General features: G+C 36.8%; 5 protein-coding genes across 6 annotated transcripts; all 5 read left to right on the plus strand.

Annotated features, from left to right (window-relative positions):
• The first annotated feature begins 31 nt into the window (after positions 1-31).
• Positions 32-1,815, plus strand: LOC111804437 (thiosulfate sulfurtransferase 18). The gene is made up of 6 exons (XM_023689243.2): positions 32-190; positions 320-400; positions 471-550; positions 645-715; positions 1,247-1,300; positions 1,563-1,815. The coding sequence occupies exons 1-6, from the start codon at positions 42-44 to the stop codon at positions 1,686-1,688; spliced, it is 561 nt and encodes a 186-aa protein (XP_023545011.1). The 5' UTR covers positions 32-41; the 3' UTR covers positions 1,689-1,815.
• A 574-nt stretch (positions 1,816-2,389) lies between these two features.
• Positions 2,390-4,228, plus strand: LOC111804438 (thiosulfate sulfurtransferase 18). Its single transcript, XM_023689246.2, has 6 exons — positions 2,390-2,551; positions 2,670-2,750; positions 2,838-2,917; positions 3,003-3,073; positions 3,753-3,806; positions 3,951-4,228. The coding sequence occupies exons 1-6, from the start codon at positions 2,535-2,537 to the stop codon at positions 4,032-4,034; spliced, it is 387 nt and encodes a 128-aa protein (XP_023545014.1). The 5' UTR covers positions 2,390-2,534; the 3' UTR covers positions 4,035-4,228.
• Positions 4,229-4,621: 393 nt separating this feature from the next.
• Positions 4,622-9,613, plus strand: LOC111804439 (26S proteasome non-ATPase regulatory subunit 4 homolog). 2 transcript variants are annotated; one of them, XM_023689247.2, is made up of 10 exons: positions 4,622-4,779; positions 4,942-5,055; positions 5,414-5,519; positions 5,861-5,975; positions 6,970-7,179; positions 7,276-7,588; positions 7,826-7,949; positions 8,601-8,704; positions 8,825-8,893; positions 9,423-9,613. In XM_023689247.2, the coding sequence occupies exons 1-10, from the start codon at positions 4,768-4,770 to the stop codon at positions 9,465-9,467; spliced, it is 1,212 nt and encodes a 403-aa protein (XP_023545015.2). In that variant the 5' UTR covers positions 4,622-4,767; the 3' UTR covers positions 9,468-9,613. The 2 variants fall into 2 exon arrangements, 1 of the variants encoding a protein (XP_023545015.2); XR_015422630.1 differs by lacking the exon at positions 9,423-9,613 and having other exon boundaries at positions 8,609-8,704; positions 8,825-8,894.
• A 571-nt stretch (positions 9,614-10,184) lies between these two features.
• LOC111804440 (Glycosyl hydrolase family 38 protein) lies at positions 10,185-19,966 on the plus strand. The gene is made up of 29 exons (XM_023689248.2): positions 10,185-10,777; positions 10,870-10,953; positions 12,173-12,261; positions 12,341-12,515; positions 12,674-12,793; positions 12,891-12,974; positions 13,050-13,121; positions 13,213-13,326; positions 13,433-13,533; positions 13,617-13,710; positions 14,059-14,226; positions 14,355-14,441; positions 14,604-14,669; positions 14,759-14,815; positions 14,965-15,184; positions 15,384-15,520; positions 16,300-16,368; positions 16,456-16,512; positions 16,999-17,070; positions 17,169-17,216; positions 17,340-17,459; positions 17,700-17,765; positions 17,863-17,975; positions 18,080-18,164; positions 18,301-18,411; positions 18,483-18,578; positions 19,402-19,449; positions 19,555-19,623; positions 19,708-19,966. The coding sequence occupies exons 1-29, from the start codon at positions 10,559-10,561 to the stop codon at positions 19,894-19,896; spliced, it is 3,030 nt and encodes a 1,009-aa protein (XP_023545016.2). The 5' UTR covers positions 10,185-10,558; the 3' UTR covers positions 19,897-19,966.
• An 861-nt stretch (positions 19,967-20,827) lies between these two features.
• LOC111804441 (proteasome subunit alpha type-7) lies at positions 20,828-24,060 on the plus strand. Its single transcript, XM_023689249.2, has 3 exons — positions 20,828-21,126; positions 21,744-22,158; positions 23,682-24,060. Exons 1-3 carry the CDS (start codon positions 20,954-20,956, stop codon positions 23,841-23,843), a joined length of 750 nt encoding a protein of 249 aa, XP_023545017.1. The 5' UTR covers positions 20,828-20,953; the 3' UTR covers positions 23,844-24,060.
• The last annotated feature ends 1,667 nt before the right edge of the window (positions 24,061-25,727 follow it).

Here is a 25,727-nt window from a genome sequence, read left to right on the forward strand (position 1 = left end):
ATCCCCTTATTTCATTATAAACAGAAACTTCCATACCGCTCATGCGCAGTCAAATTTCGCCGGCAGTTTCCGCCGCCGTTGTTCTTCCGCCCACTTTTCCCCAACGGTTTCTGGTTTTCCAGACTTCAAAAACCGCCCACAGATCTCGAACCACCGGAATCGCACCGCTAATCATGGGCTCCCTCGATAGGTCTCTCATCTCTTTTATTTAATTTATACATCCTTCCTTCTTTTTCTCTCATTATAATTCTCCAATGACGGCTAATTCCTTTCTCCTTCTTCCATTTGGATTCCTGCTCTGTTTTCTCGTCTCCGGCAGTTTCGAAGCCGGAATCGTCACCGTCGACGTCAAAACCGCCAAGAACCTCCTCCATTCCGGCTACGCTTTTCTCGACGTCAGGTTGAATTTTCTCGTCTTTCGCGTCAATTTTTTTCCGCATTTTAGTTGATTTTGTTAAAATTATCGGTAGGACTGTCGAGGAGTTCAAGGAAGGGCACGTAGCGACGGAGAAGATCGTCAATATTCCGTATCAATTCAATTCTCCAGACGGTTAATTCTTTTTATAATCGCTTCGATATCCTTTTGTTCTTCCGTTTGAATTTTCCGGTGAAGTGACTGAACGCCGCGGCGATGGACTTTTCAGGTAGGGTGAAGAATGATCGGTTTCTGGAGGACGTGTCGGCGGTCTTTAAGAAAGACGACCGCCTCGTCGTGGTAATTTCCCTTTTTATCCTTTCTTCACTAAATATTTGTTAAATTATTACGTATTTATTCTATAAACGTTCAATTTAGCTAATTTAGCTTTAGGAACTATTAAATTATTATATGTAAAATTTAAAATCAACTTAAACTTTTTAAATTATAAAATAAAAAAGTGTCCAAAATATAATTTTATTTTATTTTAAGTGTTTTCAATTTTAAAAATATCTAATAAGTTATCTAATTTTAAATTTCAATTATTTTAAAAAATAAAGACCCTTTAACTTTTATGGATAAATTTTTAAAAGATTAGATATAAAATAAATAATTTAATAACTTATCTAAATACAAAATTTAAAATTTAGGATAGATGATAATTAGGTGAAATTTGAAATTATTTTAAATTATACATTTTGTTGATAAAAATAAATTATGGGAATCGACCGTAAATAATATTATTTACAACTATACAAAAGAGATTTTATAAATTATTGACATTAGTTTCGAGCATTTTATATGATTCAAACTATGATTTTTTTTAAATAGGGTTGTCGAAGTGGTGTAAGATCTTTGCTTGCCATTGAAGACCTCCGTAATGATGTAAGTTATATTTTGTTTTTTTTTAATTATTATGGGTTTAGTTCAATTTTAACATTTAAATGTTTAAATAAATCGAGGTAAATTCATTTAAAATTTCAAAAGAAAATGGAAATCAATTGATTTAATAATTAAAGTAAACTAATTACTATTAATTATTTAATTCTTAATCATGCACAGAATAAAATTTAAAATTCCATTGATTAAATTATAATTCTTTATAGGGGAAAAAATAAAATAATATTAAAAAAATTTGAGAATGCAGGGCTTCAAGCATTTGACAGATCTGGGCGGAGGGCATCTGGCTTGGCTGGAGTATGGATTTCCTGTGGCTAAGCCAAAAGTGAAAACTGATCCAAAGAGTGTGGACCTTAAGGCTGACGAGCTTTGATCGTACAATAAATAAATAAATAAAAATAAATAAAACGCAGCAATAATTTGTCTTCTTGTTGTAAAGTTTATTATTGAATAATTTTATTTTATCTGATAAATTTTAAAATAATAATATATTTAAATCAGTTGATTTAGATGTCAATAACTTTTTTTCATCTTTATTTATTTATTGACTATAGCATATAAGAATATATTCTCTTATATTGATCTATATTAAATATTCTCGTTATTAGCTCAATTGTCACGTGACAATATGACACTGTGCATATTGTAAATCATTCGAGCCATTTTCTTAAGTAACTAATGAATGTTGGTTGGAAATGAGCGTTATGTTACTTACTTCCACGGTACCAAAGCCATGAGTTTATTAGTTCAATCAGGTGAGGGGATATTTAATTGATGGGTTGTCGCTCTTGTATTTCGGTCGCTCAAAAAGTAACATGTTGGGTAAGATCGAGTACTACATTTAAGTATCGAGCTCTTGGCTGATCTATTCTACTATTCCAGCTATTTTGTGCTATAACATGAGTGTAGAAGCTGACATTCATTTAAAATTTCTCTTAACTATTTAAAATATTAATTAAAAGATTAATAATAGTAAATAAAATACAAATTAACATTATTTGAAGAGTTGAATTCCAAGTAGTCAAACGAGAGTGATAACCTTGAATCTAATTCAGATTCCAGCTTCAAATTCAATCCCCTCATCACCTTATAAAAGAATTCCAATCAGCACACTCACCATTCAAAATCTCCAGCCGTTTCCGCCGCCGTTGTTCTTCCGCCGACTTTTCTCCGACCGTCTCTGTTTTTTCCGACATAAAAAACCGCCCACGATTTCATCATGAGCTCCCGCGACAGGTCTCTCGTCTCTTTGTATTTCATTTATACGCCCTTTCCTCTATCTCTTCTCCTCGCAGCCTTTCATTTAGATTATCCTTCTTCCGTTTGAATTTCTGCTCTGTTTTTTTTATGGCAGTTCCAGCGCCGGAGTCGTCACCGTCGATGTCCTGACGGCCAAGAAACTGCTCGATTCCGGCTACGCTTTTCTCGACGTTAGGTTGGAGCTTAATTTTGTTTAATTTCTCCGTCTCGTTGATTTTATAAAAAAATTATTGGTGTGGTTTTTTTTTAAATTTTTTGACAGGACCGTTGAGGAGTTCCAGGAAGGACACGTGGCAGCGGAGAAGATCGTCAATATTCCTTACTTCTTCTCTTCTCCAAATGGTATACATCGGAACTCTGTTTCTTCTTCCTTTCAATTTCTTTATTCCGGCGAGTTGCCTGAAAAACGCGGCGTTTGGATTTTCAGGCAGGGTTAAGAACGACCGGTTTCTGGAGGAGGTGTCGGCGGTCTTTAAGAAAGACGACTACTTCATCGTGGTAATTTATTTTCTGCTAAATATATATGGCTTAAATTCCAGCCTGTATTTTACAAAATAATAATAATAATGATAATAAATAAATAAATCACTAAAAAAAAAAATATTTTTTATTTTTCATAAAATAGATTTTTTTTAGTTCTTAGATTTTATTATAGTTTACTTAATTATTTCTTAAATTTTAAAATGTTATTTTTTATTTTTCTTTGCCCCTTGAATTTTAAAATTTACACTTTTATCTAGTTATTCACTTTTGTTTTTAGTATTAGTATTTATTAATTAAATAAAAAAATTTAAATGAACTTTCACTAATTTTCTATCACTATTAAAATTAATTACTAATTTTTATATTTTATATTGTAATTATTTTAAATTAAGTAAATTAAAGGGATAATAAACATGAGTGAAATTCTAGTTAAAAAACGTAAAATATTAAAAATGTAGGCACCAAATAAAAATTAAATAGTAAAAATATAATAATTTCAAATTAATTGACCAAATAAAAAGTGTAACACAGTGGACGCAGAATAAAAATCGAAAAACCAAAAAAAAGAAAAAAGAATATATATATATATATATATCTTCAAAATAAAATAAAAATGAAATTATAAATATATTTTAAACTTAAAAAAATGAAATAAACACAATTTAAATATTTAACATTTATTCTTGCTTAACAGGGCTGCGGTGGTGGTGGAAGATCTCTGGTCGCCGCCGGAGAACTCGTGAATATCGTAAGCTACATTTATTTATATACGTTAAATAATTATAAATATATGATTAAAATTAAAAGATATTTGAAAATTAAGTATGTATATATATATATATATATATATATATTTATATAAATTAACCCGAAAAGAAAATGGGATTTGCAGGGTTTCAAGAATGTGAAAGATATGGGCGGAGGGTTTGAGGCTTGGGTGGCTAATGGACTTCCTGTGTCTTACCCAAAAGCATGAAGGACGACCGAGCCAGAAACTAACGGACCCTAGCTCTAATTTTACACCTTATGTTGTAAACCCATGTGATAATAATAATAATAATAATAATAATAATAATAATAATAATAATAATAATAATAATAATAATAATAATAATAATAAATGTGTCTTTTATTTATTTTTAAATAATTAATTTATAATCTTAAATTTTATTGTTCTCTCAAATTTTTACGAATATTATCGCATAAAATTATTTTTTAATGAAGAGAAAAATAGAATAACGTGAGAAGATGAAAATATCCTTATATTAATGAAAAACGTACATTCAAATAAAATTTATATGCGAGTAAAAATTATTCTTATCTAAATCGATTAAAAAAGTTTAAAGTTTAATTTATGTAATTTATAATTTTAAATACTATTTAATTTTTTTTAGAGGTTTTTTAAAAGAAAAAAAATTAAAATTTACCTAATTTAAAATGAAATTAAAATTCTTTATCTTTATCGCCTTAATACCAATCCTATAATGGAAGAAAACCATGCAGCCAACCAACGACGTCGTATTAAGTAGTTCTTTCTCGAATGTTCGTGGCGCCTTATCATTGGCTTAATAGGATCAATAGACTATACTGCGAGGCACTAGATTGCGTCCTCTTTGGCTCAGGAAACAAGCAAAGATTTGCAGGGAAGACCGAAGAGATTGTGTAGCGTCCGCTTTGTCTTCCCTAGTTCTACCTCTCCTTCCGCAACGATGGTTCTCGAGGTTTATTTGATCTTACAATTTCTGTTTTTCCATTTCAAATATCTGATTTGCATACAGTTTCGAGATTTCATTCCTCAAATTTGAGAATTATGTGGTTTTCTTGCTATTGTTATCGCATGTTAGGGTTTACTAATTTGACTCTCGTTGTCTCGATTGAGTTAGGCGACGATGATCTGTATTGACAATTCCGAATGGATGCGGAATGGAGATTACAGTCCTTCAAGATTTCAAGCTCAAGAAGATGCCATCAATCTTATTTGTGGCGCCAAGACGCAGGTAACTGATCTTGAACCCGTGTTTTGATTTCCTCTAGCCGTTTTAGCTACGGGAGTCTCTAAAAATGAAGAAGACTCTTCATTCAAAGTTATATTGCGCAAATTGGGATTCTGTTGCAATTTTCTCATCCTATGATCTGAATATCGCAAGTTGGCTGATCACGTTATCTCTGTAGTTCTTGATTTAGGATCCAATTTTGAGAAAACACATCCTGCTAATTTCTCTGCTAGATTTTCTTTTTAGAAGGAATGCATAGGAGGCTTGTCGTGTTTGGAATTTTCTTCTAAGACAAGTCCCTATGCGTTGTTTGCGTGGATTGTTATTATGAATTGTGAACGAACATTTTGTGTTCTTACAGTCTAATCCAGAGAATACGGTTGGAGTTCTGACAATGGCGGGAAAAGGTGTTCGTGTGCTGGTCACTCCGACCACTGACCTTGGCAAGATACTGGCATGCATGCACGGTTAGTTGCTTTTATTCTAGTTATTGTAGTTCGTAGCAACGCAGACCTACCACCAGATACCAATCTGCTGTCCTTAATTGTTGGCCCTTTTCTACTATTCTCCTTCACTTGTCTGTAGTCATTGAAAAATTGGAGCTCTTTTGAATTTGTATTGTATTGTTATAGAGAGGAAGTCACACCAGTTCTCCTGGATTCCTTGTTATTTCTGGACTTTAAAGCAATATATTGTTGGATAAGAAATTGGCTACTTCATATTTCTCTGTAGTTTGTTCTATTAACTAGTTTTAGTCCATCTTATGTATTTTAAGTCGTTTAAATTACATCCCAAACTTTAAATTTAGGTTTGGAGATAGGTGGTGAGATAAACCTCGCAGCTGGCATCCAGGTGGCTCAGTTGGCTCTTAAGCATCGTCAGAACAAAAAGCAGCAACAAAGGATTATAGTATTTGTTGGCAGGTACGTGCTTTAAAAGTTTTTTACCCTCACTACTACCATTACGGTACTCCAATAAAATATTTAAAGAAGTTTTTGAGGCTTATGCCAAGATACTCACCTTGGGGTTGCAATGTCACAAGGGTGTTTATGCTTAGGTTAGATGTGGTTGAATGATGTTTTGAATTAGAAGTTCACCTGACCTAATAACCCTCGCTGATTGATGAACCCCACTTGAGCCTGTAATGGTTGAACAAATCCAAATGCATAAAAAAATAAAAACAAAAAGAAGACTCTGTAGCATGAAGATGACTACTGAATCTTATTAAAAAAAAAAAAAAAAAAAGGTTGAAATCTGATAAACTAACAATTTACCTCAACTGTCAGCATTGACGTAATTTAAAGTCCACATTAATATTTAATACCATGAGAAGTTATTTGAAGTGAGTCAGCTTCTCTGTTTCAGAGCAACACGTGTGCTTCTAAATCTCATTGTAGAACAAGGTGTTCTCAGAATGGATAAATCTCAACCAGCCACTACTAAAAGTTTAAATAGCATAATAATTCAGAATGACACCCTGTTCAATTGTTCAACCTACCTATAAGCGTCATGTTCAATGCTTAGTGCTCTGTACATTTGGTGAATAAAGGCTCCTCAAATTCAAATTATAAATCTTGATACAATCTTACTTGAACAGGATCTGTTCTATAGGTTGTACAACTGTGTCCTTGAGTCTAAAATGATAAATCTTAATCGTCCTTGAGTCTAAAATGATAAATCTCAATCGGCCAATATGGATGCAAGGAAATGTAAATTATGTGTTTTGTGGTAAGGCCTCCCAAAAGGGTAATATTCAAAGGAAGACTTTAATTACATGGGATATTTTCCTTCTTAAACTGGTTTATGAAGGGAGAAATTAAGATCCTGCCAAGATGAGCTTCAATAATTCACTTTTAGCTTTCTAAAACAAAAATTTTCCATCTATATTAATTTATCATTACAAAATGGCTGATGCAGTCCTGTCAAACATGAGAAAAAGTTACTGGAGGCGATTGGAAGGAAGTTAAAGAAGAACAATGTCACCCTTGACATTGTTGATTTTGGCGAAGAAGATGATGGCAAACCTGAGAAACTGGAAAGTCTTCTGGCAGCTGTGAATAGTAATGACACCAGTCACATTGTTCATGTTCCTGCTGGTCCAAATGTGCTCTCTGATGTACTCATCAGGTTGGGTTTTGAGCCTGTTTTATTTCAAGATTTTTTGTACTTTTTGTGTTATAACACTTTGTATCCTCATTTTAAGTTTTCTTTATTTGATTTCAGTACTCCTATCTTTACTGGAGACGGGGAAGGTGGAAGTGGTTTTGCAGCAGCTGCGGCGGCGGCTGCTGCTGGTGGCGTATCTGGTTTTGATTTTGGAGTTGATCCCAACTTAGATCCTGAACTTGCCCTTGCTCTTAGAGTTTCAATGGAAGAGGAGAGGGCCAGACAAGAAGCAGCTGCTAAAAAGGCTGCAGAGGAGAATACAAAGCAAGAAAAAGGAGCAGAGCAGCCATCTGGCTCACAGGATGCAACTATGACTGAGCGTCCTGAACTTGCAACTTCTGATGCCGAAAACAAGACTGCTGATTTAATGGTCAGTGTAGCTTGGCTTTTAGATAATTATATTCTAGCAATTTTTTGTTTTGTTTTGTTGCTAGACTGCTCTTTTAAAATCTAACTTTTCAGAGTAATTTGATTTTAACCGTTAGCCTTTGAACATATTGTTCTCTTTCTTCTATTCCAATTTGAATAAACTTCGCTATCCTTGAGAGACGTTGTTAGCAGAAAGGCAAAAACAATTCTTATTATTTGAGTTGATTCTGGATTATAGGATGATGATAATGCACTGCTACAACAAGCCCTTGCTATGTCGATGGATAATCCTTCTGCTACCAGTGACATACGAGACATTGACATGTCAGAAGTAGCATCAGATGATCCTGATTTGGCACTTGGTAATTCCTTGCTGTTTCACGTTTTCCCATTTTTTTAGGCTTTCACTGATTCACGATTTCGTACGTGCTTGCTTTCTCTTCATCTAGCATCTTTTTGTCATTGGAGTTTCTAGAGAAAACTCCTCAAATCATTACTCGATCACCCTATGGGCTGCATGAAATTGTTCATGCTGACATGTTGCTGATTAGTAACAAACGAGAGGACTTTAATCATCCGTAATGATAGTTGACTGTCGAGAAGTACAAACATTTGTGTTTGGCTAACTTGAACGTTTCCAAGAGTGTTAAGCACTTAGTTAGCAAAATTGACCATTAGACATGGCAAATAGTGAATGTGGGTCTAACGTCTGTTAGACACGTAGTTTGCGACATAAATAGTAATTTAGAAGGAAAACAATAAATTTTGAAAGCGAAATACATAATATGGTTGTGGTATTATGTATGACTTTGAGTTTTTCCGTATAAAAATGATATATATTTTCATAAACATATCCTTGTTGTGTTTGAGGCTAAGATTTTGAATTAATGACGTGTCATTGTGTCCCTATTTTGTGCTATCTGTATTTGTGATTCATAGCTTGATGGATAGACTGGTTTGAACATTTTTATACATGTCCATACAAAACCATCAATCTGATAGTTGGCTTGTAGCTCTTCAGTTATCGGTGCAGGAAGGGTCGAGTGATTCGACAAGTCAGACAGATATGAGCAAATTGTTGGCCGATCAGTCTTTTGTGTCTTCTATTCTAGCTTCAGTATGTGTACATAGTCTCAGCTTTTCTCCCCCATTTTTCTTTTCTATGTTGAGAAATTGAAGCATATCTCTTTGTAGTTTCTCGGCTTCCAGTGAAATAGTAACAAAAATTCCTTTGCAGCTTCCAGGCGTAGATCCAAATGACCCTTCTGTAAAAGATTTGCTTGCTTCCATGCAAAGCCAAGCCGAGGTGAGTCGTGTAAACTTTCGCATATTTAACTGATGAAATTGCAAAGATAACTGTTTTGACCAGAGTGTACGGTCAAGTACCTTTCTGCAGTTTGGTCCTTTTGTTAATCCTCTTGTTTTGTTTTGTTTGTTTTTTTTTTTTCTTTTTAATTTTGAAAATTAAGCTTATAAACACTACTCCCACTAAGCCAAATTTTTTTAAAAAAATTAATACTTGTTTTCAGAATTGAACTTGACTCAGAAGTGAAAATCAGGCAAGTGAGTATAGTTTCTTTTTTTTTTTTTGAAGTCAAAGGTTCAACTCATATTTCCTTTGGTTGCTCTAAAAACAGAAAACTAAAGATGAAATCGTTATCAAATAGAGTGTTAATTATTTGACATTTGGAATATGGTTAGTACTAGGCTCTCTCTCTTTTTCGTGGATTTCCTTTTCTTCGACTTTCGACGAAATATGTTAACCGAAAACTTTCAACATAACTTAACATGGATACATGAATTTGAATGCGGATTACATTTCTTACTGCATGCAGGATAAGAAAAATGAAGACAAAGCACCAAAGGAAGATGAAAAATGAGGCATTTCAAGCTCGGGTTCGGCCAAGGAAGATTCTTACCCTCAATTCCTTCACCATTCTCTCCCGTCTCTAAATTGCTATCTTTTCGTATCAAAATATATGGTATCTGCCGTGTGCCTTCCTCCATTCTGGATCTTGATATCTCATCTTCTTCATTGTCAAGACAAAGACCGTACAAGTTCTTCCCCATGTGACAGGATAGGACCAATAGCTTCAGAACATTATTTTCCTTTTCACATCCTCATTCAACACATTTTGTTTATTCAATGAAAATTATATGTTTGTGTCTGAATGTGTTTATATAAGTCTTCTAACAATAGGGCTTTAAACGTTACCTTCTAGAAATGAAACTCAGGATAAAATAATAAATCAAAGTTATGCTATTTAAAAAATACATTATTAAATATAAGTTATGGAAGGATGAGAGTGGCTTCTCGATATGCTTTTGTTATTTCCTGTGATGAAAAGAAAGAGAGGAAGTTATCTTCAAAATGTGGCTTTCTATTAATTTATAATATCGATGAGGAAGATGTTGATATGTTATTATTTTACAAAAAAAAAAAAAAAAAAAAAAAAAAAAAATTGAAAAAGGGATCAATCATTAACTTCCCACCGTAAAATCCGACCGTCGTTTTCCCTCCACATTCATCGTGGAAGTGATGGCCATTAAATTCCCTACCAACCACTGAAAATCATCTCCCTTATTTTACTTATCCAAACAGACAGGCAACTCTCCTCCGTTACAATCTTCCTTATTGTGGATGTTTCATTGGATAACACAAAATTTTAGTTTAATTCAGTAAGCTCGATGAAAAGCCCTTCATATTCCTGAATCTTTATTGCCCATGATTGGAGTTCAAGTTTCTATTATGGAAATAGAACGGAAAGATCAAGGAACTCGTCAATGGAGGTCAATAATATCTCTTGTACGGAGGTTTGGTTTCAAGTTTTTAAAGACCCGACAGAGTCATGATCGTTTTCTAAGCCGGCCAGAAAAATCCAAAATGCAAGAGGCCCCATCCCATTTTTTGTCACCTCTCGCCTATATTTTGCTGTATGAACACTGGAGTTGGGGGAATCGGCTTTGAATAATGGAGAAACAAGCCAGTTCTGGGCTACCCTTTTTGTTTCTGGTTCTTGTGCTGATATCCTTTTATGTTGAAGTGAGGTGTAATTTTGTGAGCTATGACACTGGTGGTGGCGCTGTGGAAGGCAAGTTGAATGTTCATTTGGTTGCTCATTCGCACGATGATGTTGGTTGGTTGAAGACGATCGATCAGTACTATGTTGGTTCAAACAACAGTATTCAGGTTAATTGATATCTATGATCTTGTGTTCATCATAGATGTTCTTGGATTTGGATGCCATTTTTTGATGGTTGAATTTGATGGTGTTCATATAGGGAGCGTGTGTGCAGAATGTGCTTGATTCGGTTGTTAGTTCTTTGCTTCGTGATTCAAACAGGAAGTTTGTATTTGCTGAAATGGTAAGTTCTTTTCTGCCTGTTCTAATCACTGGGATTCATTCTTTTGTGAGGGTATCTAGAATGAGTACTTTTAACAAAAGCACAAGCTAAATGAGGTGAGCTCAATGATTTGTGGCTTGGCTATGTACTATGAAAAGCACTTTTAAAGGGATTTCTGATCAATTCCTCGAGGAAAACTGTAACGGCCTAGGCACACTGCTAGTAGATATCGTCATTTTTCCCTCAAGGTTTTTAAAACGCGTCTGCTAGGGGGAGGTTTCTACACCCCTATAAAGAATGCTTCGTTCTCCTCCCCAACCGATGTGGGATCTCACAATCCACCCTTCTTCGGGACCCAACGTCCTTGTTGGCACTTGTTCCCTTCTCTAATCGATGTGGGACCCCCCAATCCACCCCCTTCGAGGCCCAACGTCCTTGCTGGCACACCACCTCGTGTTCACCCCCTTCAAGGCTCAACCTCGTCGCTGGCATATCGCTCGGTGTTTAGCTTTGATACCATTTGTAATGGCCCAAACACACCGGTAGTAGATATTGTCTTCTTTGGACTTTACCTTTCAGACTTCCCCTCACGGTTTTTAAAACGCGTATGCTAGGGGGGGTTTCTACACCCTTGTAAAGAATGCTTCGTTCTCCTCTCCAACTGATGTGGGATCATACAATCCACTCCCTTGGGCGTTGAGCGTCCTTGTTGGCACTCGTTCACTTATCTAATCGACATGGGACCCCCCTTCGGGGTTCAGCGTCCTTGCTGGCACTCCTGCCTCGTGTCCACCTCCTTCAGGGCTCAGCCTTCTCGCTAGCACATCACTCAGTGTCTGGCTCTGATACCATTTGTAACAGCCCAATCACACCGCTAGCAGATATTATCCTCTTTGGCTTTCCCTCAAGGTTTTTAAAATGCGTCTACTAAATGGAGGTTTCCACACCCTTATAAAAAATGCTTCGTTCTCCTCCCCAACAGATGTGGGATCTCACTAAAACACTCTCCACACTCTTTTTCGGAGTGTTTTTAACTTTATTTCGAACGTGAAAATTTTGTGTGAAACAGCCAAAAACACTCCCAACCATAGTATATATACATATATATAAAGTGTACCATCTTAAATTTGATATCTCTATCCATGTTGAAGTTAACACTATGGATCTCCTAAATTAGGCAGCAACAGCATGAGAAAGCAATGTAAATTGTTCTTAATGAAGTTCATTGTGAATGGCTCAGGCATTTTTCCAGCGATGGTGGTCACAGCAAAGTCCCCAGCTTCAAAAACGAGTGAGAGAACTTGTTGAAGTTGGCCAGTTGGAATTCATGTATGCAATTATAAAACAACTTAGCCTTTCTCTGAGCCTTATATTGAGGATATTTGCCAATACTTTTCTGTATCTTTAGAAATGGAGGTTGGTGTATGCATGATGAAGCAACATGCCATTACATAGACATGATTGACCAAACCACTCTGGGGCACAGTGTTATAAAGGAAGAATTCAACACGGTTCCTCGTGCTGGATGGCAAATCGATCCATTTGGCCACTCCGCCGTGCAAGCTTACTTACTCGGTGCTGAGGTTCTTTGTTTCGTCGATCTCTAATCCTATTTTTCCTTAGTTTTTTGACCATGTATTCACTTTTCCTTGATAAAACTAGCTCGGCCGCGCTCACCTGTGTTGTAGTTCTGGCATGGCAAGTTCTAACACATAGTTCTCGACTCCTATGCTTTTTCCAGGTTGGTTTCGACTCTGTACATTTTGCAAGGATTGATTATCAGGATAGAGCAAAGCGCATGGTCGATAAATCTCTAGAAGTCGTATGGCGTGGCTCCAAAACATTTGGTTCTTCATCTCAGGTGTACCAAACTCATCAGATTTACTCTCCTACAATACCATTCTTTCTTACCTGCTGTTGTAAATATACTTATTTTTGTACTTGCTGTTCGCTTGAAGATCTTTGCAAACGCCTTCCCTGTACATTACAGTCCTCCTCCTGGTTTTCACTTCGAAGTGAACGACAACACCAATATTATTCAGGTCTAATGTTTGTGAACGAAAGACTACTCGAAATCCTTGGTAACATTCGTCTTAACTAATATGATAAAACTGCAGGATGATCCTTTACTTTACGACTACAACGTTAAACAACGAGTTAATGATTTTATAGACGCAGCTCTGACCCAAGTAAACTCTCCATTTCCTGATTTGCATTCTGGTTTTAGGCTTAAGGGAGACATTGGTTAATTGTTTGCACTGTTGTATCATGTATGTGCAGGCTAATGTCACTAGGACTAATCATATTATGTGGACAATGGGTGATGATTTTCAGTACCAATATGCTGAGTCCTGGTTCAAGCAGATGGATAAGTTTATTCACTATGTTAAAAAGGTTTGGTTGACCGAAACACGATTCTTTGGCACGTGTTTTGCGTTCTGATTACTGGGTTACCGTTTCCTACTTGTTTTTGTTGTTTTGGGAATGCATAATTTATCAGGACGGTCGGATTAATGCTTTGTATTCAACACCATCTGTATATACTGATGCAAAAAATGCAGCAAATGAATCATGGCCGTTGAAAACCGATGATTTTTTCCCGTGAGTCCTGCATCATCTTTGATGTTTAACTTTGTTTTGGTATTATGTAATTGAACAATATGCTTCCACATTGATAATAACAGGTATGCTGATCGTGAACATGCGTACTGGACCGGCTTCTTTTCTAGTCGTCCAGCGTTTAAAGGATATATAAGGATGCTGAGTGGATATTACTTGGTATGTCATAAGGGTAGCTGAGGATTTATTAAAGAGTGACTAAATCTATGTTGGAGTTTTAACTTTTGGAATGTTACACCGTTAGTAGATATTGTCCTCTTTGGATTTTTCCTTTCGGGCTTCCCCTCAAGGTTTTTAAAACGCGTCTGTTAGGGAGAGGTTTCCACACCCTTGTAAAGAATGCTTCGTTCTCCTCCCCAACCGATATCTCTAACATTTTGTTGGGGCCTTGAATATAGCTGCTGAAGATCTTCAATTGTTATGCCAAACTGCTTGCTCATAGCTCTTAAATTTCTTGGTACATGTTAAAAGTCCACATCAGTTGAATAATCTTCTGTTTCAAAATAGGCAGCCCGACAGCTCGAATTCCTTGTTGGAAGGAGATCCAATGGCCCGAATACTTACAGTCTTGGCGATGCTTTGGGGATTGCACAGCACCATGATGCAGTGACTGGTACTGCTAAGCAGCATACTACAAATGACTATACGAAACGGCTTGCTGCAGGATCCTCTGAGGTGGGTTCCATATTTCTTGCTCGAGACTCGGTTGGATCCCATAATCACACTCTAGTTTACCCTGTGTTCTTCTTGTAAGCTTAAATATATCTTAGCTTTTAAACTAAAGACAGTGGAAACATTTACAGGCTGAAGCAGTAGTCAATTCTGCCCTTATTTGCCTTGGACAAAAGAAATTGGGTGATCATTGCGAGATATCAAAAACACTAAGCCAGGTGTTGTTTTGTTGTTGCTTGGATCTCTGACGTTATTTTTCTAAGTTCATCATTTCCCTGAAATTTGTTCTTCATTTTTGGGTCATTCAGATTCTTTTTCTTATTATTTCATTGGAACTGTTGCACTTTATCTGAAAATTCCCTTCATTTTTTGTTAAGTAGTGCCCGTTACTCAATATCAGTTTCTGCCCACCAACTGAGCAAGATATTCAAGGAGGGAATAGTTTGGTAATGTTCCCTTCCTTTCCCTTTCCTTCGAAAACGCGCTCTTCAAAGTTTTCAACTACAATGTGACGAGTAAACGTGTCTGCGGTCAGGTCGTGGTGGTGTACAACCCGCTTGGATGGATTCGTAACGATTTTGTTAGAATACCAGTGAGTATAAACTTCCTTTTGCTTGCTCGGTTTCATATTCTTGACAATTGATTGACTTTGATCATTACTATATCATCTTCAATATGAATGGGAAGAGAAAACTCGAATTCGTTTTATTCATGTAATCTGAAAAGGAAAACTTTCATCAGGTTCATGATGCTGATCTTGTAGTCCAAGATATCTCAGGCAAAACCATTGAGTCGCAATTTCTAGCCATTGATAAAGTCACGAAAAACATAAGCGAGTTCTATGTGAAGGCCTACTCGGGACGGGCGAGGGGACAATTTCCCAAGTACTGGCTTCTGTTTCAAGTGTCGGTTCCTCAACTTGGATGGAACACGTACTTTATCTCTAAAGGAAGTGGTGGAGGTAAATATTCGTCATTCTATCCATGTCTGTCGTTTTTCCTTTCTTGTGACGAAGAACAGTGGACGTCTTTTGAATTCGAGCGTTATGATCTCTCCACTGTTCTTAGAAATGGATCTTAAGATGTACTTATCTGCTGAGAAAATCATTGAAATCCCATAAAAAAAAAGTTCTAACTCACTTTTGTACCAAAATTATTCAGGCAAAAGAAGATCTAACTTTCTTCCCACTGACACTGACAGTCAGAAGGATACCATTGTTGTTGGACCTGGCCACTTGAAGATGTCCTTTTCTATTGCTTCTGGTCAACTAAAACGAATGTACAATTCAAAAACCGGGGTAAATTGTCTCGCTTTTTCCACTCGAAGTTCTTTTAGCAGTAAAAGGTTGACATACTTCACTCATCTGATACTGCTTGGCTGGTGATTATATGCATTTTATTAGTTTCCAAAGTTCCCGTGTATGTTTTGTTAGAAACTACGACTCTCCAAAATGGTATATGATATCGTCCACTTTGAGTATAAGATCTCATGGCTTTGCTTTTGGTTTTCCCAAAAGGCCTCATGCCAATGGAGATGTATTCCTTACTTATAAACCCATGATCAACCCCTTAATTAGCCGATGTGGGACTCCTCTCCCAACAATCCTCCCCTCGAACAAAGCACATCAGAGAGCCTCCTTGGAGGTCTATGGAGCCCTCGAACAGCCTCCCCTTAATTGAGGTTCGACTTCTTCTTTGAAGTTCTCGAACAAATTACACTGTTTGTTCGACACTTGAGTCACTTTTGGCTGCACCTTGAAGGCTCACAACTTCTTTGTTCGACATTTGAGGATTCTATTGACATGACTAAGTTAAGGGCATGACTCTGATACCATGTTAAGAATCACGACTCTTCACAATGGTATGATATTGTCCACATTGAGCATAAACTTTCATGAGGCCTCTTGGGGAAACCAAAAGCAAACCCATGAGAGCTTATGCTCAAAGTGGTCCGTGATTCCTAACCTATTTAACTTAATTATGATTGATCTTGTGATCTTACCGTGATATTTACTCAATTTTTGTTTGTTTTGTCTTTGGATGTTTACAAAATTAACTGGAAATCTCCATATGCCAGGTTGATGTACCAATACAACAAAGCTATCTTTGGTATGCTTCAGCTACAGGTTCCATTAACAATAACCAGGTCGCTCAGACTCCTTAAACGAAGATATTTCATGATATTGATATCTGGCATATACTAATATGACTTTACCCTAATTTCTTCATGTAGAATTCTGGTGCATATATTTTTGTGCCTCAAGGGGAACCAAATATCATTTCCAGATCAGTAAGCCTCATGTTTCCCTTGTTCCTTTTGTGTACTTTTGTGTAATATTGTAACAGCCCAAGCCCACCGCTAGCAGATACTGTCCTCTTTGGACTTTCCCTTATGAGCTTTCCCTCAAGGTTTTAAAACGTGTATGCTAGGGAGAGGTTTCCACACCCTTATAAAGAATGCTTCGTTTCTTTCTCCAAACGATGTGGGATCTCACAATCCACCTCCTTTCGGAGCCCAGCGTCCTCATTGACACTCGTTCCCCTCTCCAATCGATGTGGCAGATATTATCCTTTTTGGGCTTTCCCTTCTGGGTTTCCCCTCAAGGTTTTAAAACGCGTATGCTAGGGAGAGGTTTCCACACTCTTATAAAGAATGCTTCGTTCCCCTCTCCAACCGATATGAGATCTCACAAATATGCATCAAGTTGTTTACTTTCTTGTATTTATTATGTTCCAAGCTTCTTCTTTTTCCTCATTTTCATGCTGAACTCAACAGGTTCCTATGGAAATCATTCGTGGACCGCTGGTCGATGAGGTCCGCCAACAATTCTGTCCGTGGGTATACCAGGTTGCTTGCTAAAAATAGAATGAATTCAACAAAGGAACTGTCCATTTGGGATCATATCTGTTAATGGCCTAATCTTTGAGTGTATGGTTGTGTATTAGGTCGTTAGACTTTACAAAGACAGAGAGCATGCTGAATTTGAATTCACTGTGAGTATGCTGAAGCTTTATTCTCAAACTGCTCAGCTTTTCATCTTCCTGTTTACCAAAGTCCCATACTTGTTGATATCTTAAGCGTTCATTGAATGGTTCTGGTAAAATTCTACTCTCAAGGTTGGTCCAATTCCAGTGGACGATAGTGTGGGAAAGGAGGTCATCACGAGATTGGTGACGAATATGGTAACGGATAAGGCGTTTTACACTGATTCGAACGGGAGAGACTTTTTAAAGCGGGTAAGTAGCATACAAATGTTCTACTTTCAGTTTGAATTATCTTGTTTTGCACCATTTCTGTGAGATCCCACGTCGGTTGGAGAGGGGAACGAAACATTCTTTATAAAGGTGTGGAAACCTTTCCCTAGCAGACGTATTTTAAAACCTCGAGGGGAAGCTCAAAAAGAGGACAATTTCTTCTAGCGGTGGGCCTGGACTGTTACAATTTCTATTTGTTGTTACCATGAGAATTATTTGCAGGTTCGGGATTATAGACAAGACTGGAATCTCTCTGTGAACGAACCACAGGCGGGAAACTATTACCCGGTAATGCTCCACGACTTGATTGACTGTGATAAAGTTCATTAATCAAGTAGATAGTATAGGGGCCATGACCTTTGCTCTGTTGGGATGTTCTTCTCAGCTCAACCTCGGGGTTTACGCTACCGATAAAATGACTGAATTATCCGTGTTGGTCGATCGTGCCACCGGAACAGCCAGCATTAAAGATGGAGAAGTAGAGTTAATGCTTCATAGGTTGGTTTGCTTTCTCACATTCTTATTCTCTGATACTTGCTTCAAGATACAAATTATCATAGACATTGGAATGCTAAGTTGTTCGTTTTTCAATAATGCAAAAGGCGTACTATCTTGGACGACAGTAGAGGAGTCGGGGAACCTCTCGACGAAATGGTGTGTCTCGATGACAGGTGTCAAGGGTTAACGGTATAGTATTCAACTGTAACACGATTCTCGTTCGAGTTCAGTTTCTGTTGGAAGGAGTTTCTGATGTTTTTCATTGATGAACCACAAAACTGAATCTTATGCTTTCCTCATATCTCATTGACAATCTTTTTATCAGGTGAGGGGAAATTACTATGTGAACATCGACAAACTGGGTTCGGGAGCTCGTTGGCGCCGAAAAACGGGCCAGGAAATTTACTCCCCGCTTCTCTTAGCTTTCGCACACGAGGTATGATATATGAACACTGTAAATAACATCCAAATTCCATCTCTTGGTTGTAATATCTACTGTTTGTACAGAAAAGGGAGAGCTGGATTGCATCTAAGGTCACTAAATCAACAACAATGGATCCAAATTACAGCTTGCCTCTCAATGTTGCCTTGATTACTCTTCAGGTGATCACTGCAGCATCGACTTCGTTTTTCGCTCTACGCTCTCTCTGTGAGATCCCACATCGGTTGAAGAGGGAAACAAAACATTCCTTATAAGGGTGTGGAAACCTCTCCCTAGCAAACGCGTTTTAAAAATCTTGAGGGGAAGCCCAAAAGGGAAAGCCTAAAGAAGACAATATCTGCTAGCGGTGGATTTTGGCTGCTACAAATGGGATCAGAGCCTGACACAGGGCGGTGTGCTAGCGAGGACGTTGGGCCCCCAAGGGGGTGGGTTGTGAGATCCCACATCGGTTGGAGAGGGAAACGAAACATTTCTTATAAATGTGTGGAAATCTCTCTCTAACAGACGCGTTTTAAAACCTTGAGGGGAAGCTCGAAAGGGAAATCCCAAAGAGGATAATATCTGCTAGTGGTGGGTTTGGGCTATAACAAATGGTATTAGAGCCAGACACCGAGCGGTGTGCCAACGAGGACGTTGGGCCCCCAAGGGGGGTGGATTGTGAGATCCCACATCGGTTGGAGAGGGAAACGAAACATTCCTTATAAGGGTGTGGAAACCTCTCCCTAGCAAACGCGTTTTAAAAATCTTGAGGAGAAGCCCAAAGAAGACAATATTTGCTAGCTGCGCCCCCAAAGGGAGTGGATTGTGAGATCGCACATCAGTTGAAAGAGGGAAACGAAACATTTCTTATAAATGTGTGGAAATCTCTCTCTAACAGACGCGTTTCAAAACCTTGAGAGGAAGCCCGAAAGGGAAAGCCTAAGAGAACAATATCTGCTAGCGGTGGTTACACTCTCGCTTTCTCTCTAACTATTAGTTCTGCAGGAGCTGAAAGACAGAAGAGTATTACTCCGGTTGGCACATCTATACGAGGTAAAACAAACATCCCACCGAATTGGCTCTGTCAAAAACTACAAATCATTTAGTTTATAAGTGAATCCGAGCTAGGCGTAACGATTTCGACTGCGATCTGTTCAGGCTGGAGAAGATCCTGAATATTCAAACTTGGCTAAAGTGGAACTGAAGAGAATGTTCTTCAAAAAAATGGTATGTAAACAAAAACCATCTCAAGAATGTGAAGTAAATGAAGGTTTTAAGTTGTTTCCATGGTGGGGTTCTGTTCTTTTTCAGATAAATGAGGTGCAGGAGATGAGTTTGTCAGCAAATCAGTTGAAATCAAAGATGAAACAGATGTCATGGAAGGTTGAGGGAGACGGCAAAACAGAAGCCACCCCAGTTAGAGGTGGCCCTATTCACCACTCAGCTCTTGTCGTGGAGTTGGGCCCAATGGAGATACGCACTTTCATATTGAAATTTTGACTCAAAATTTCATCCTCCTCTACGTACCTTAAATATTTTCAGCAATAAAGTTTAGGGTTCGCGATCTAAATTCACCGCTAGCAAATATTGTCCTCTTTGAACTTTTTTTTTTTGGGTTTTCTCTCAAGGTTTCAATACCCGGACAAAGAATGTTTTGTTTCTCTCTCAACCGATGTGGGATCTCACAATTCATCCTTCTTCGGGACCCAGCGTCCTCGCTCGCACTCGTTTCTCTCTCCAATCGATATGGGATCTCATAATCCACCTCCTTTTAGGACTCAGTGTCTTCGATGACACACACTGTTCGGTGTCTACCTGCCTTTGAGGCTCAACGTCCTTACTACCATACTGTTCGATATTTGGTTCTAATACCATTTGTAACAGCCCAAACCCACTACTAGCAGATATTGTCTTCTTTAGACTTTTCCTCTCAGGCTTCCTCTCAAGGTTTGGTTTTTAAAACGCATATGCTAGGGAGAGATTTCAATACCTTTATAAATAATGTTTTGTCCTTCTTCAAACCAATGTGAGATCTGGCAGAAACTCAATTTATTGAGTTTCCTCGTATCTTTTATTAGCATATGTCTTAATCAGTTGAGCTATGACATTCTTTTTAAGCTAATTTTTTAGGCTCGTTTCTTAACCTTACTACGTACCGACCCCGTTAAAGGAATTTTTTGTCGAGCTAAAGAAATAACAACGAGAGATTTGGTCCTAAACAAAGCTATGAGAGTGTTACAACGAGAGATTTGGTTCTAAGCAAAGTTATGAGAGCTTATGCTCAAAGTGAACAAGTGGTATCTAATTCGGATAAGATTAAATCGTCACAATTTGATTAGGTTAAAATTAAATGGGGATCATTTAGAATTATTTTGTCAATCTAGTAGAATAAAAGGACTCTGTTTACAGATGTGAACCAAATATATATGAACAGGTCATGCTTAATGAAAAAGAAAAAGAAGTGATTGATACCTTGTTGCTCAAGTTGGGATTTTTCTCTATAATTCCCGCTGCAAGCAGAGCGCGAGGGGACAGAACGAGGTGAAGCAAGAGAACAATGGCTAGATACGATAGGGCAATCACTGTCTTCTCCCCTGACGGTCATTTGTTTCAAGTCGAATACGCTCTCGAAGCTGTGCGGAAGGGTAACGCCGCCGTTGGTGTTCGTGGCACCGATACTATCGTCCTCGGTGTTGAGAAGAAGGCTGCGCCTAAGCTCCAAGACTCCAGGTACTTCCGTTTCATTGTCAGTGCAAGCTTGTGGGTGGATCTATTTTAAATGGGGAAATGGAATGTGAAGGTCTGAGATTTACTGATTTCTTTTGGGATTCTGTATGGTTCAGTGTTTGAACTTTTTGATCGGTTTGGTGGTTTTCTGATTAAATACCTTGGTATGTTTTACATAATTTATCTGATCGGGCATGGTGCACTGTAGAAATTGGGATTTGGAATTCCCTTCCAAAATGGCTGATGGTTGGCGTTTAATGATTTTGACGATGTTGTTTTCTATATTCCAATTGTTGCAACTGGTGGATAGTTGTTCGAGTCATCCCGTTATCTGCTAATTTCATGCGATTTTGTTCTATTCTGGTGATATCATTTCAATAAATGGTGCCTGGTGGTGTCCCTTGCTTAACATTGCTGGTTTGTTGTGCTCGTTGGACTGCTTGCTTTGTTATACTAAGGTGACTACGTTTTATGCCAATAATCTTGGTATCATGAATAATCGTCTTGGCTGAACAAACGTCCATGGTCTATGTCCTTGCCATAATTTGTAACTGATGGAGCATTTTTCATACATAAATTCAGTCAAATAACCATTACTGATATTCTCCTTTTATTTTCAGATCTGTGAGGAAGATTGTGAATCTTGATAACCATATTGCACTAGCTTGTGCTGGGCTCAAGGCAGATGCACGTGTCTTGATAAATAGAGCTCGGATTGAGTGTCAAAGCCATCGGCTTACAGTTGAGGATCCAGTAACTGTTGAGTATATTACTCGTTACATTGCAGGTCTCCAACAGAAGTATACACAAAGTGGCGGAGTGAGACCATTTGGCCTCTCAACCTTGATTATAGGTTTTGATCCATATACTGGCACACCCTCACTGTACCAGACAGATCCTTCTGGGACATTTTCGGCTTGGAAAGCAAATGCAACTGGTAGAAACTCCAATTCGATAAGGGAATTCTTAGAGAAAAATTACAAGGAAACTTCTGGTCAGGAAACTGTGAAGCTTGCAATCCGTGCATTGCTTGAGGTGAGCTCATTAATGTTTTTTATTAGGTTTTCCTCGTATATGTTTGTAAAGTCGCTTCGCTTTCCTTTTTATTAGGAAGAATCCAATTCTCACATGTTCTTTTATTTGGTCATTCTCTCAATTTCTTGGTGCTGCTTGAAATTGCATATACCATTTATACTGCCTTACATTGGTTTCATGGGCATCTTGCAGTAACTTGCTTTCCAATTTTCCTGTCTCTCATTAAGTTCTTTGAATCTAACTGACGAGTGACGTGCTAGAGTCGGTTAATTCCTTCACTGCGCCAGTGTCATTTTGAGCTGCGCCAGTGACTAACTTTGAAATTTGAAGTTGAGTTTCTAGATTTTGTTTGGAAACTAATGACCTTACTTGAAACTATTGTCCTTGAGTTCGAAACATGTTAGTTAGGAAGCCACCATCTTTATATTCACACATTTCCTATAGTTACTTTCCTGAAGTTATTTGGTAATTAATAGACATTACCATTTCAAGTAGCTCTTGGATGCATGCTACTTATGGCTAAATACGTGTTTTTTTGTTGTTGTGCAATTATAGCACTATACATGAAAGGATTTCTAAGCTGAACTTCAGCAGGGGTTTAAACATACGTGGGTATAAATCTTCAGAAACATTTTGCATTTTCTAAGATGGAACTGTTTAGAAAAACTTAACAAATTGGGCGTTTAAGGATAACTTCCGTAAGCGCTATTATTGAATGAGAGCTTAACTGAGAACGTTCAAGGGTAACTCTCCAAAGTGTTAGTACTGTATGAGAACTTAGCATAGAAGAAACCTAGCTCTCCAGTAGTTGAAATCTGTCGTCCTGCCTCTGAGTACAGCAAAAGTTCCTAGGTTAAGAAGTTATTGAGAGCATCCACCATCTCTTGATCATTCAGCTGTCTCCCAAACTCCCAACTTTCTTTTACACTACCCGTAGATTTCCCCACCCTTATTCATTGAAGGTAAGTGCGTAATATAAATATATAATGGTGCAAAACAATAACACAGCTAGCAAGAATAAAAGAGTATACAACTACTTTTGTTGTATAAATTGAATTGACATCTAAAAATACACGACCTAGATTCACCTAAGTTCTTATGACTTTTATATCTAAATAGCTCTTGGGGTCAATAGGGTTATCAATGTTTGGTATCTTTAGATGTCTAAATAGCTCTGCTTGCTTCCTTATTCCATTTCTGGCACAAGGGCTGCCGTAAGGAACGGAACATGTGGATGTTAGGAACCATGAACTTCCACAATGGTATGATATTGTCCACTTTGAGCATAAGCTCTCATGGCTTTGCTTTTGGTTTCCCCAAAAGGCCTCATGCAGATAATATTCTTTATAAACCCACGATCATTCTCTTAGGTAGCGAACGTGGGACTCCCTCCCAACAATCCTCAACCCTAGATGGGCATGTAGTTTTTCTTGTAGACGCTAAATGTTTGCACAACAATGTTACATGTCATACACGGCCAAGTCAATAGAAAAACCATGAATTCTTTTTTCTCTTAAATACAGGTTGTTGAGAGTGGTGGAAAGAACATAGAGGTCGCTGTGATGACAAAGGAGCATGGACTGCGACAATTGGAAGAAGCTGAAATTGATGCTCTCGTTGCAGAAATTGAAGCAGAAAAGGCAGCTGCTGAGGCTGCAAAAAAAGCTCCTCCCAAGGAAACATGATCCCTTTTCTTACATGTTTTCCAGGCATTATTTCTTAATCCTTTATTTAGTTTTCTGGTGGAGTTAGTGAATAATCTTATGATTCTGAACCTTCAAACTTGTACCATCATTTTGTGCATCGTTGACACAAGGTGGCCGTAGTTGTAGCCTCTGAAAAATGCCTGTTTATCCTCACAACCTCTCTCAATGTGATAGCAAAACCATCTGATTTTGTGGATTTTGTGTATTATTGTTGCTGAGAGCTGAGTAGGGACTTCCTCTTATTGTTACTCTAAACATCGATCGATCCATGAATGAGTGCTTTGAAAAATTATTTAAAATTTAATTTCTTATTTATGTCTTCATAAATTAAATCTAAATAAACAGTTTAGAATTTTTAACCCATTTAGATGAGCAACTTTAAATTCGAAATTCTTATTCGAATAAAAAACAATTTCTTATTAGGGGTGTACATTCAACCCGAACCGAATTATAAGGGTTGGATTAAATAATTTCTTATTAGGGGTGTACATTCAACCCGATAACTTTAGAAATTCGAATAAAAAAACACCCGACATAATTTCTTATTAGAGGTGTACATTCAACCCGACAACCCAACCCGAATTATAAGGGTTGGTTAGAAATTCGAATAAGGGTTGGGTTAGAAATTCGAATAAAAAAACAATTTCTTATTAGGGGTGTACATTCAACCTAAATTCGAATGAAAAAACAATTTCTTATTAGGGGTGTACATTCAACCTGACAACCCAACCCGAATTATAAGGGTTGGGTTAATTTCGGTCCCGAATTATAAGAGTTGGGTTGGATTAGCATTTCGAGTACCCGAATTATAAGGATTGGGTTAATTTGGATCCCGAATAATAAGGGTTGGGTTGGATTAGCATTTCGAGTAGGGTTGGGTCCCGAATTATAAGGGTTGGGTTGGGTTGGGTTTCTTATTCGAATAAAAAACAATTTCTTATTAGGTGTGTATATTCAACCCGACAACCCAACCCGAATTATAAGGGTTGAGTTAATTTGAGTTGGGTTGGATTAGCATTTCGAGTACCCGAATTATAAGGATTGAGTTAATTTGGGTCCAGATAATAAGGGTTGGGTTGGATTAGCATTTCAAATAGGATTAGGTTCGGGAACGAAAAGTTGGATTAGCGAGTAGGGTTGGGTTCGGAAACGAAAGTTGACTCGAAAAAAATATAAAATATATTAAGAACCCTTATGAATGAATGAGTTGATGAGTTTGCGGTTTTTTTTTTATTATTTTTAATTTTTATGTTTTGTTTATATTATTTTGTTATTTTATTATTTTTAAATTCTATGTTTTGTTTATATTATTTTGTTATTTCTTTATTTTGTTTAATAATTTCTATGTTTTGTTTATATTATTTTGTTATGTCTCTATTTTGTTTAATAATTTCTATATTTTGTTTATATTATTTTTAATTTCTTTATTTTGTTTTTATTATTTTTAATTTCTATGTTTTGTTTATATTATTTTTAATTTCTTTATTTTGTTTTTATTATTTTTAATTTTTATGTTTTGTTTATATTATTTTTAATTTCTTTATTTTGTTTTTATTATTTTTAATTTTTATGTTTTGTTTATATTATTTTATTATTTCTTTGTTTTGTTTTTATTATTTTTAATTTCTATGTTTTGTTTATATTATTTTGTTATTTTATTATTTTATTATTTTATTATTTTGTTATTTTATTATTTTATTATTTTATTATTTTGTTATTTTGTTATTTGAATTTCATACGTGCATGAATTATACGTATAATAATGTGATTTTTTATTTTTGTTATATACAATATGAACTAATCATTTTTATTGTTTATTTAATTTCATGTTTAATATATTTTATCTAAGATTGTATCCGTATA

Source organism: Cucurbita pepo, chromosome 10 (assembly GCF_057944985.1).
Source record: "Cucurbita pepo subsp. pepo isolate OVF chromosome 10, ASM5794498v1, whole genome shotgun sequence".
NCBI classification, from domain to species: Eukaryota; Viridiplantae; Streptophyta; class Magnoliopsida; order Cucurbitales; family Cucurbitaceae; genus Cucurbita; species Cucurbita pepo.

Excerpts from the sequence above, each read along its gene's own strand:
- LOC111804441 (XM_023689249.2), top strand. The coding sequence starts at position 20,954 with ATGGCTAGATACGATAGGGCAATCACTGTCTTCTCCCCTGACGGTCAT. Across the intron at positions 21,127-21,743 it reads CCTAAGCTCCAAGACTCCAG|ATCTGTGAGGAAGATTGTGA; the intron begins GTACTTCCGTTT and ends TTTTATTTTCAG. Across the intron at positions 22,159-23,681 it reads CAATCCGTGCATTGCTTGAG|GTTGTTGAGAGTGGTGGAAA; the intron begins GTGAGCTCATTA and ends TCTTAAATACAG.
- LOC111804440 (XM_023689248.2), top strand. The coding sequence starts at position 10,559 with ATGGAGAAACAAGCCAGTTCTGGGCTACCCTTTTTGTTTCTGGTTCTT. Across the intron at positions 12,516-12,673 it reads CTTACTTACTCGGTGCTGAG|GTTGGTTTCGACTCTGTACA; the intron begins GTTCTTTGTTTC and ends TGCTTTTTCCAG. Across the intron at positions 18,579-19,401 it reads TTGCCTTGATTACTCTTCAG|GAGCTGAAAGACAGAAGAGT; the intron begins GTGATCACTGCA and ends TTAGTTCTGCAG.
- LOC111804439 (XM_023689247.2), top strand. Across the intron at positions 5,056-5,413 it reads TTTGTGGCGCCAAGACGCAG|TCTAATCCAGAGAATACGGT; the intron begins GTAACTGATCTT and ends GTGTTCTTACAG. Across the intron at positions 5,520-5,860 it reads GATACTGGCATGCATGCACG|GTTTGGAGATAGGTGGTGAG; the intron begins GTTAGTTGCTTT and ends CTTTAAATTTAG.
- LOC111804437 (XM_023689243.2), top strand. The coding sequence starts at position 42 with ATGCGCAGTCAAATTTCGCCGGCAGTTTCCGCCGCCGTTGTTCTTCCG. Across the intron at positions 551-644 it reads TCAATTCAATTCTCCAGACG|GTAGGGTGAAGAATGATCGG; the intron begins GTTAATTCTTTT and ends TGGACTTTTCAG. Across the intron at positions 716-1,246 it reads AAGACGACCGCCTCGTCGTG|GGTTGTCGAAGTGGTGTAAG; the intron begins GTAATTTCCCTT and ends TTTTTTAAATAG.
- LOC111804438 (XM_023689246.2), top strand. Across the intron at positions 2,918-3,002 it reads CTTCTTCTCTTCTCCAAATG|GCAGGGTTAAGAACGACCGG; the intron begins GTATACATCGGA and ends TTGGATTTTCAG. Across the intron at positions 3,074-3,752 it reads AAGACGACTACTTCATCGTG|GGCTGCGGTGGTGGTGGAAG; the intron begins GTAATTTATTTT and ends CTTGCTTAACAG.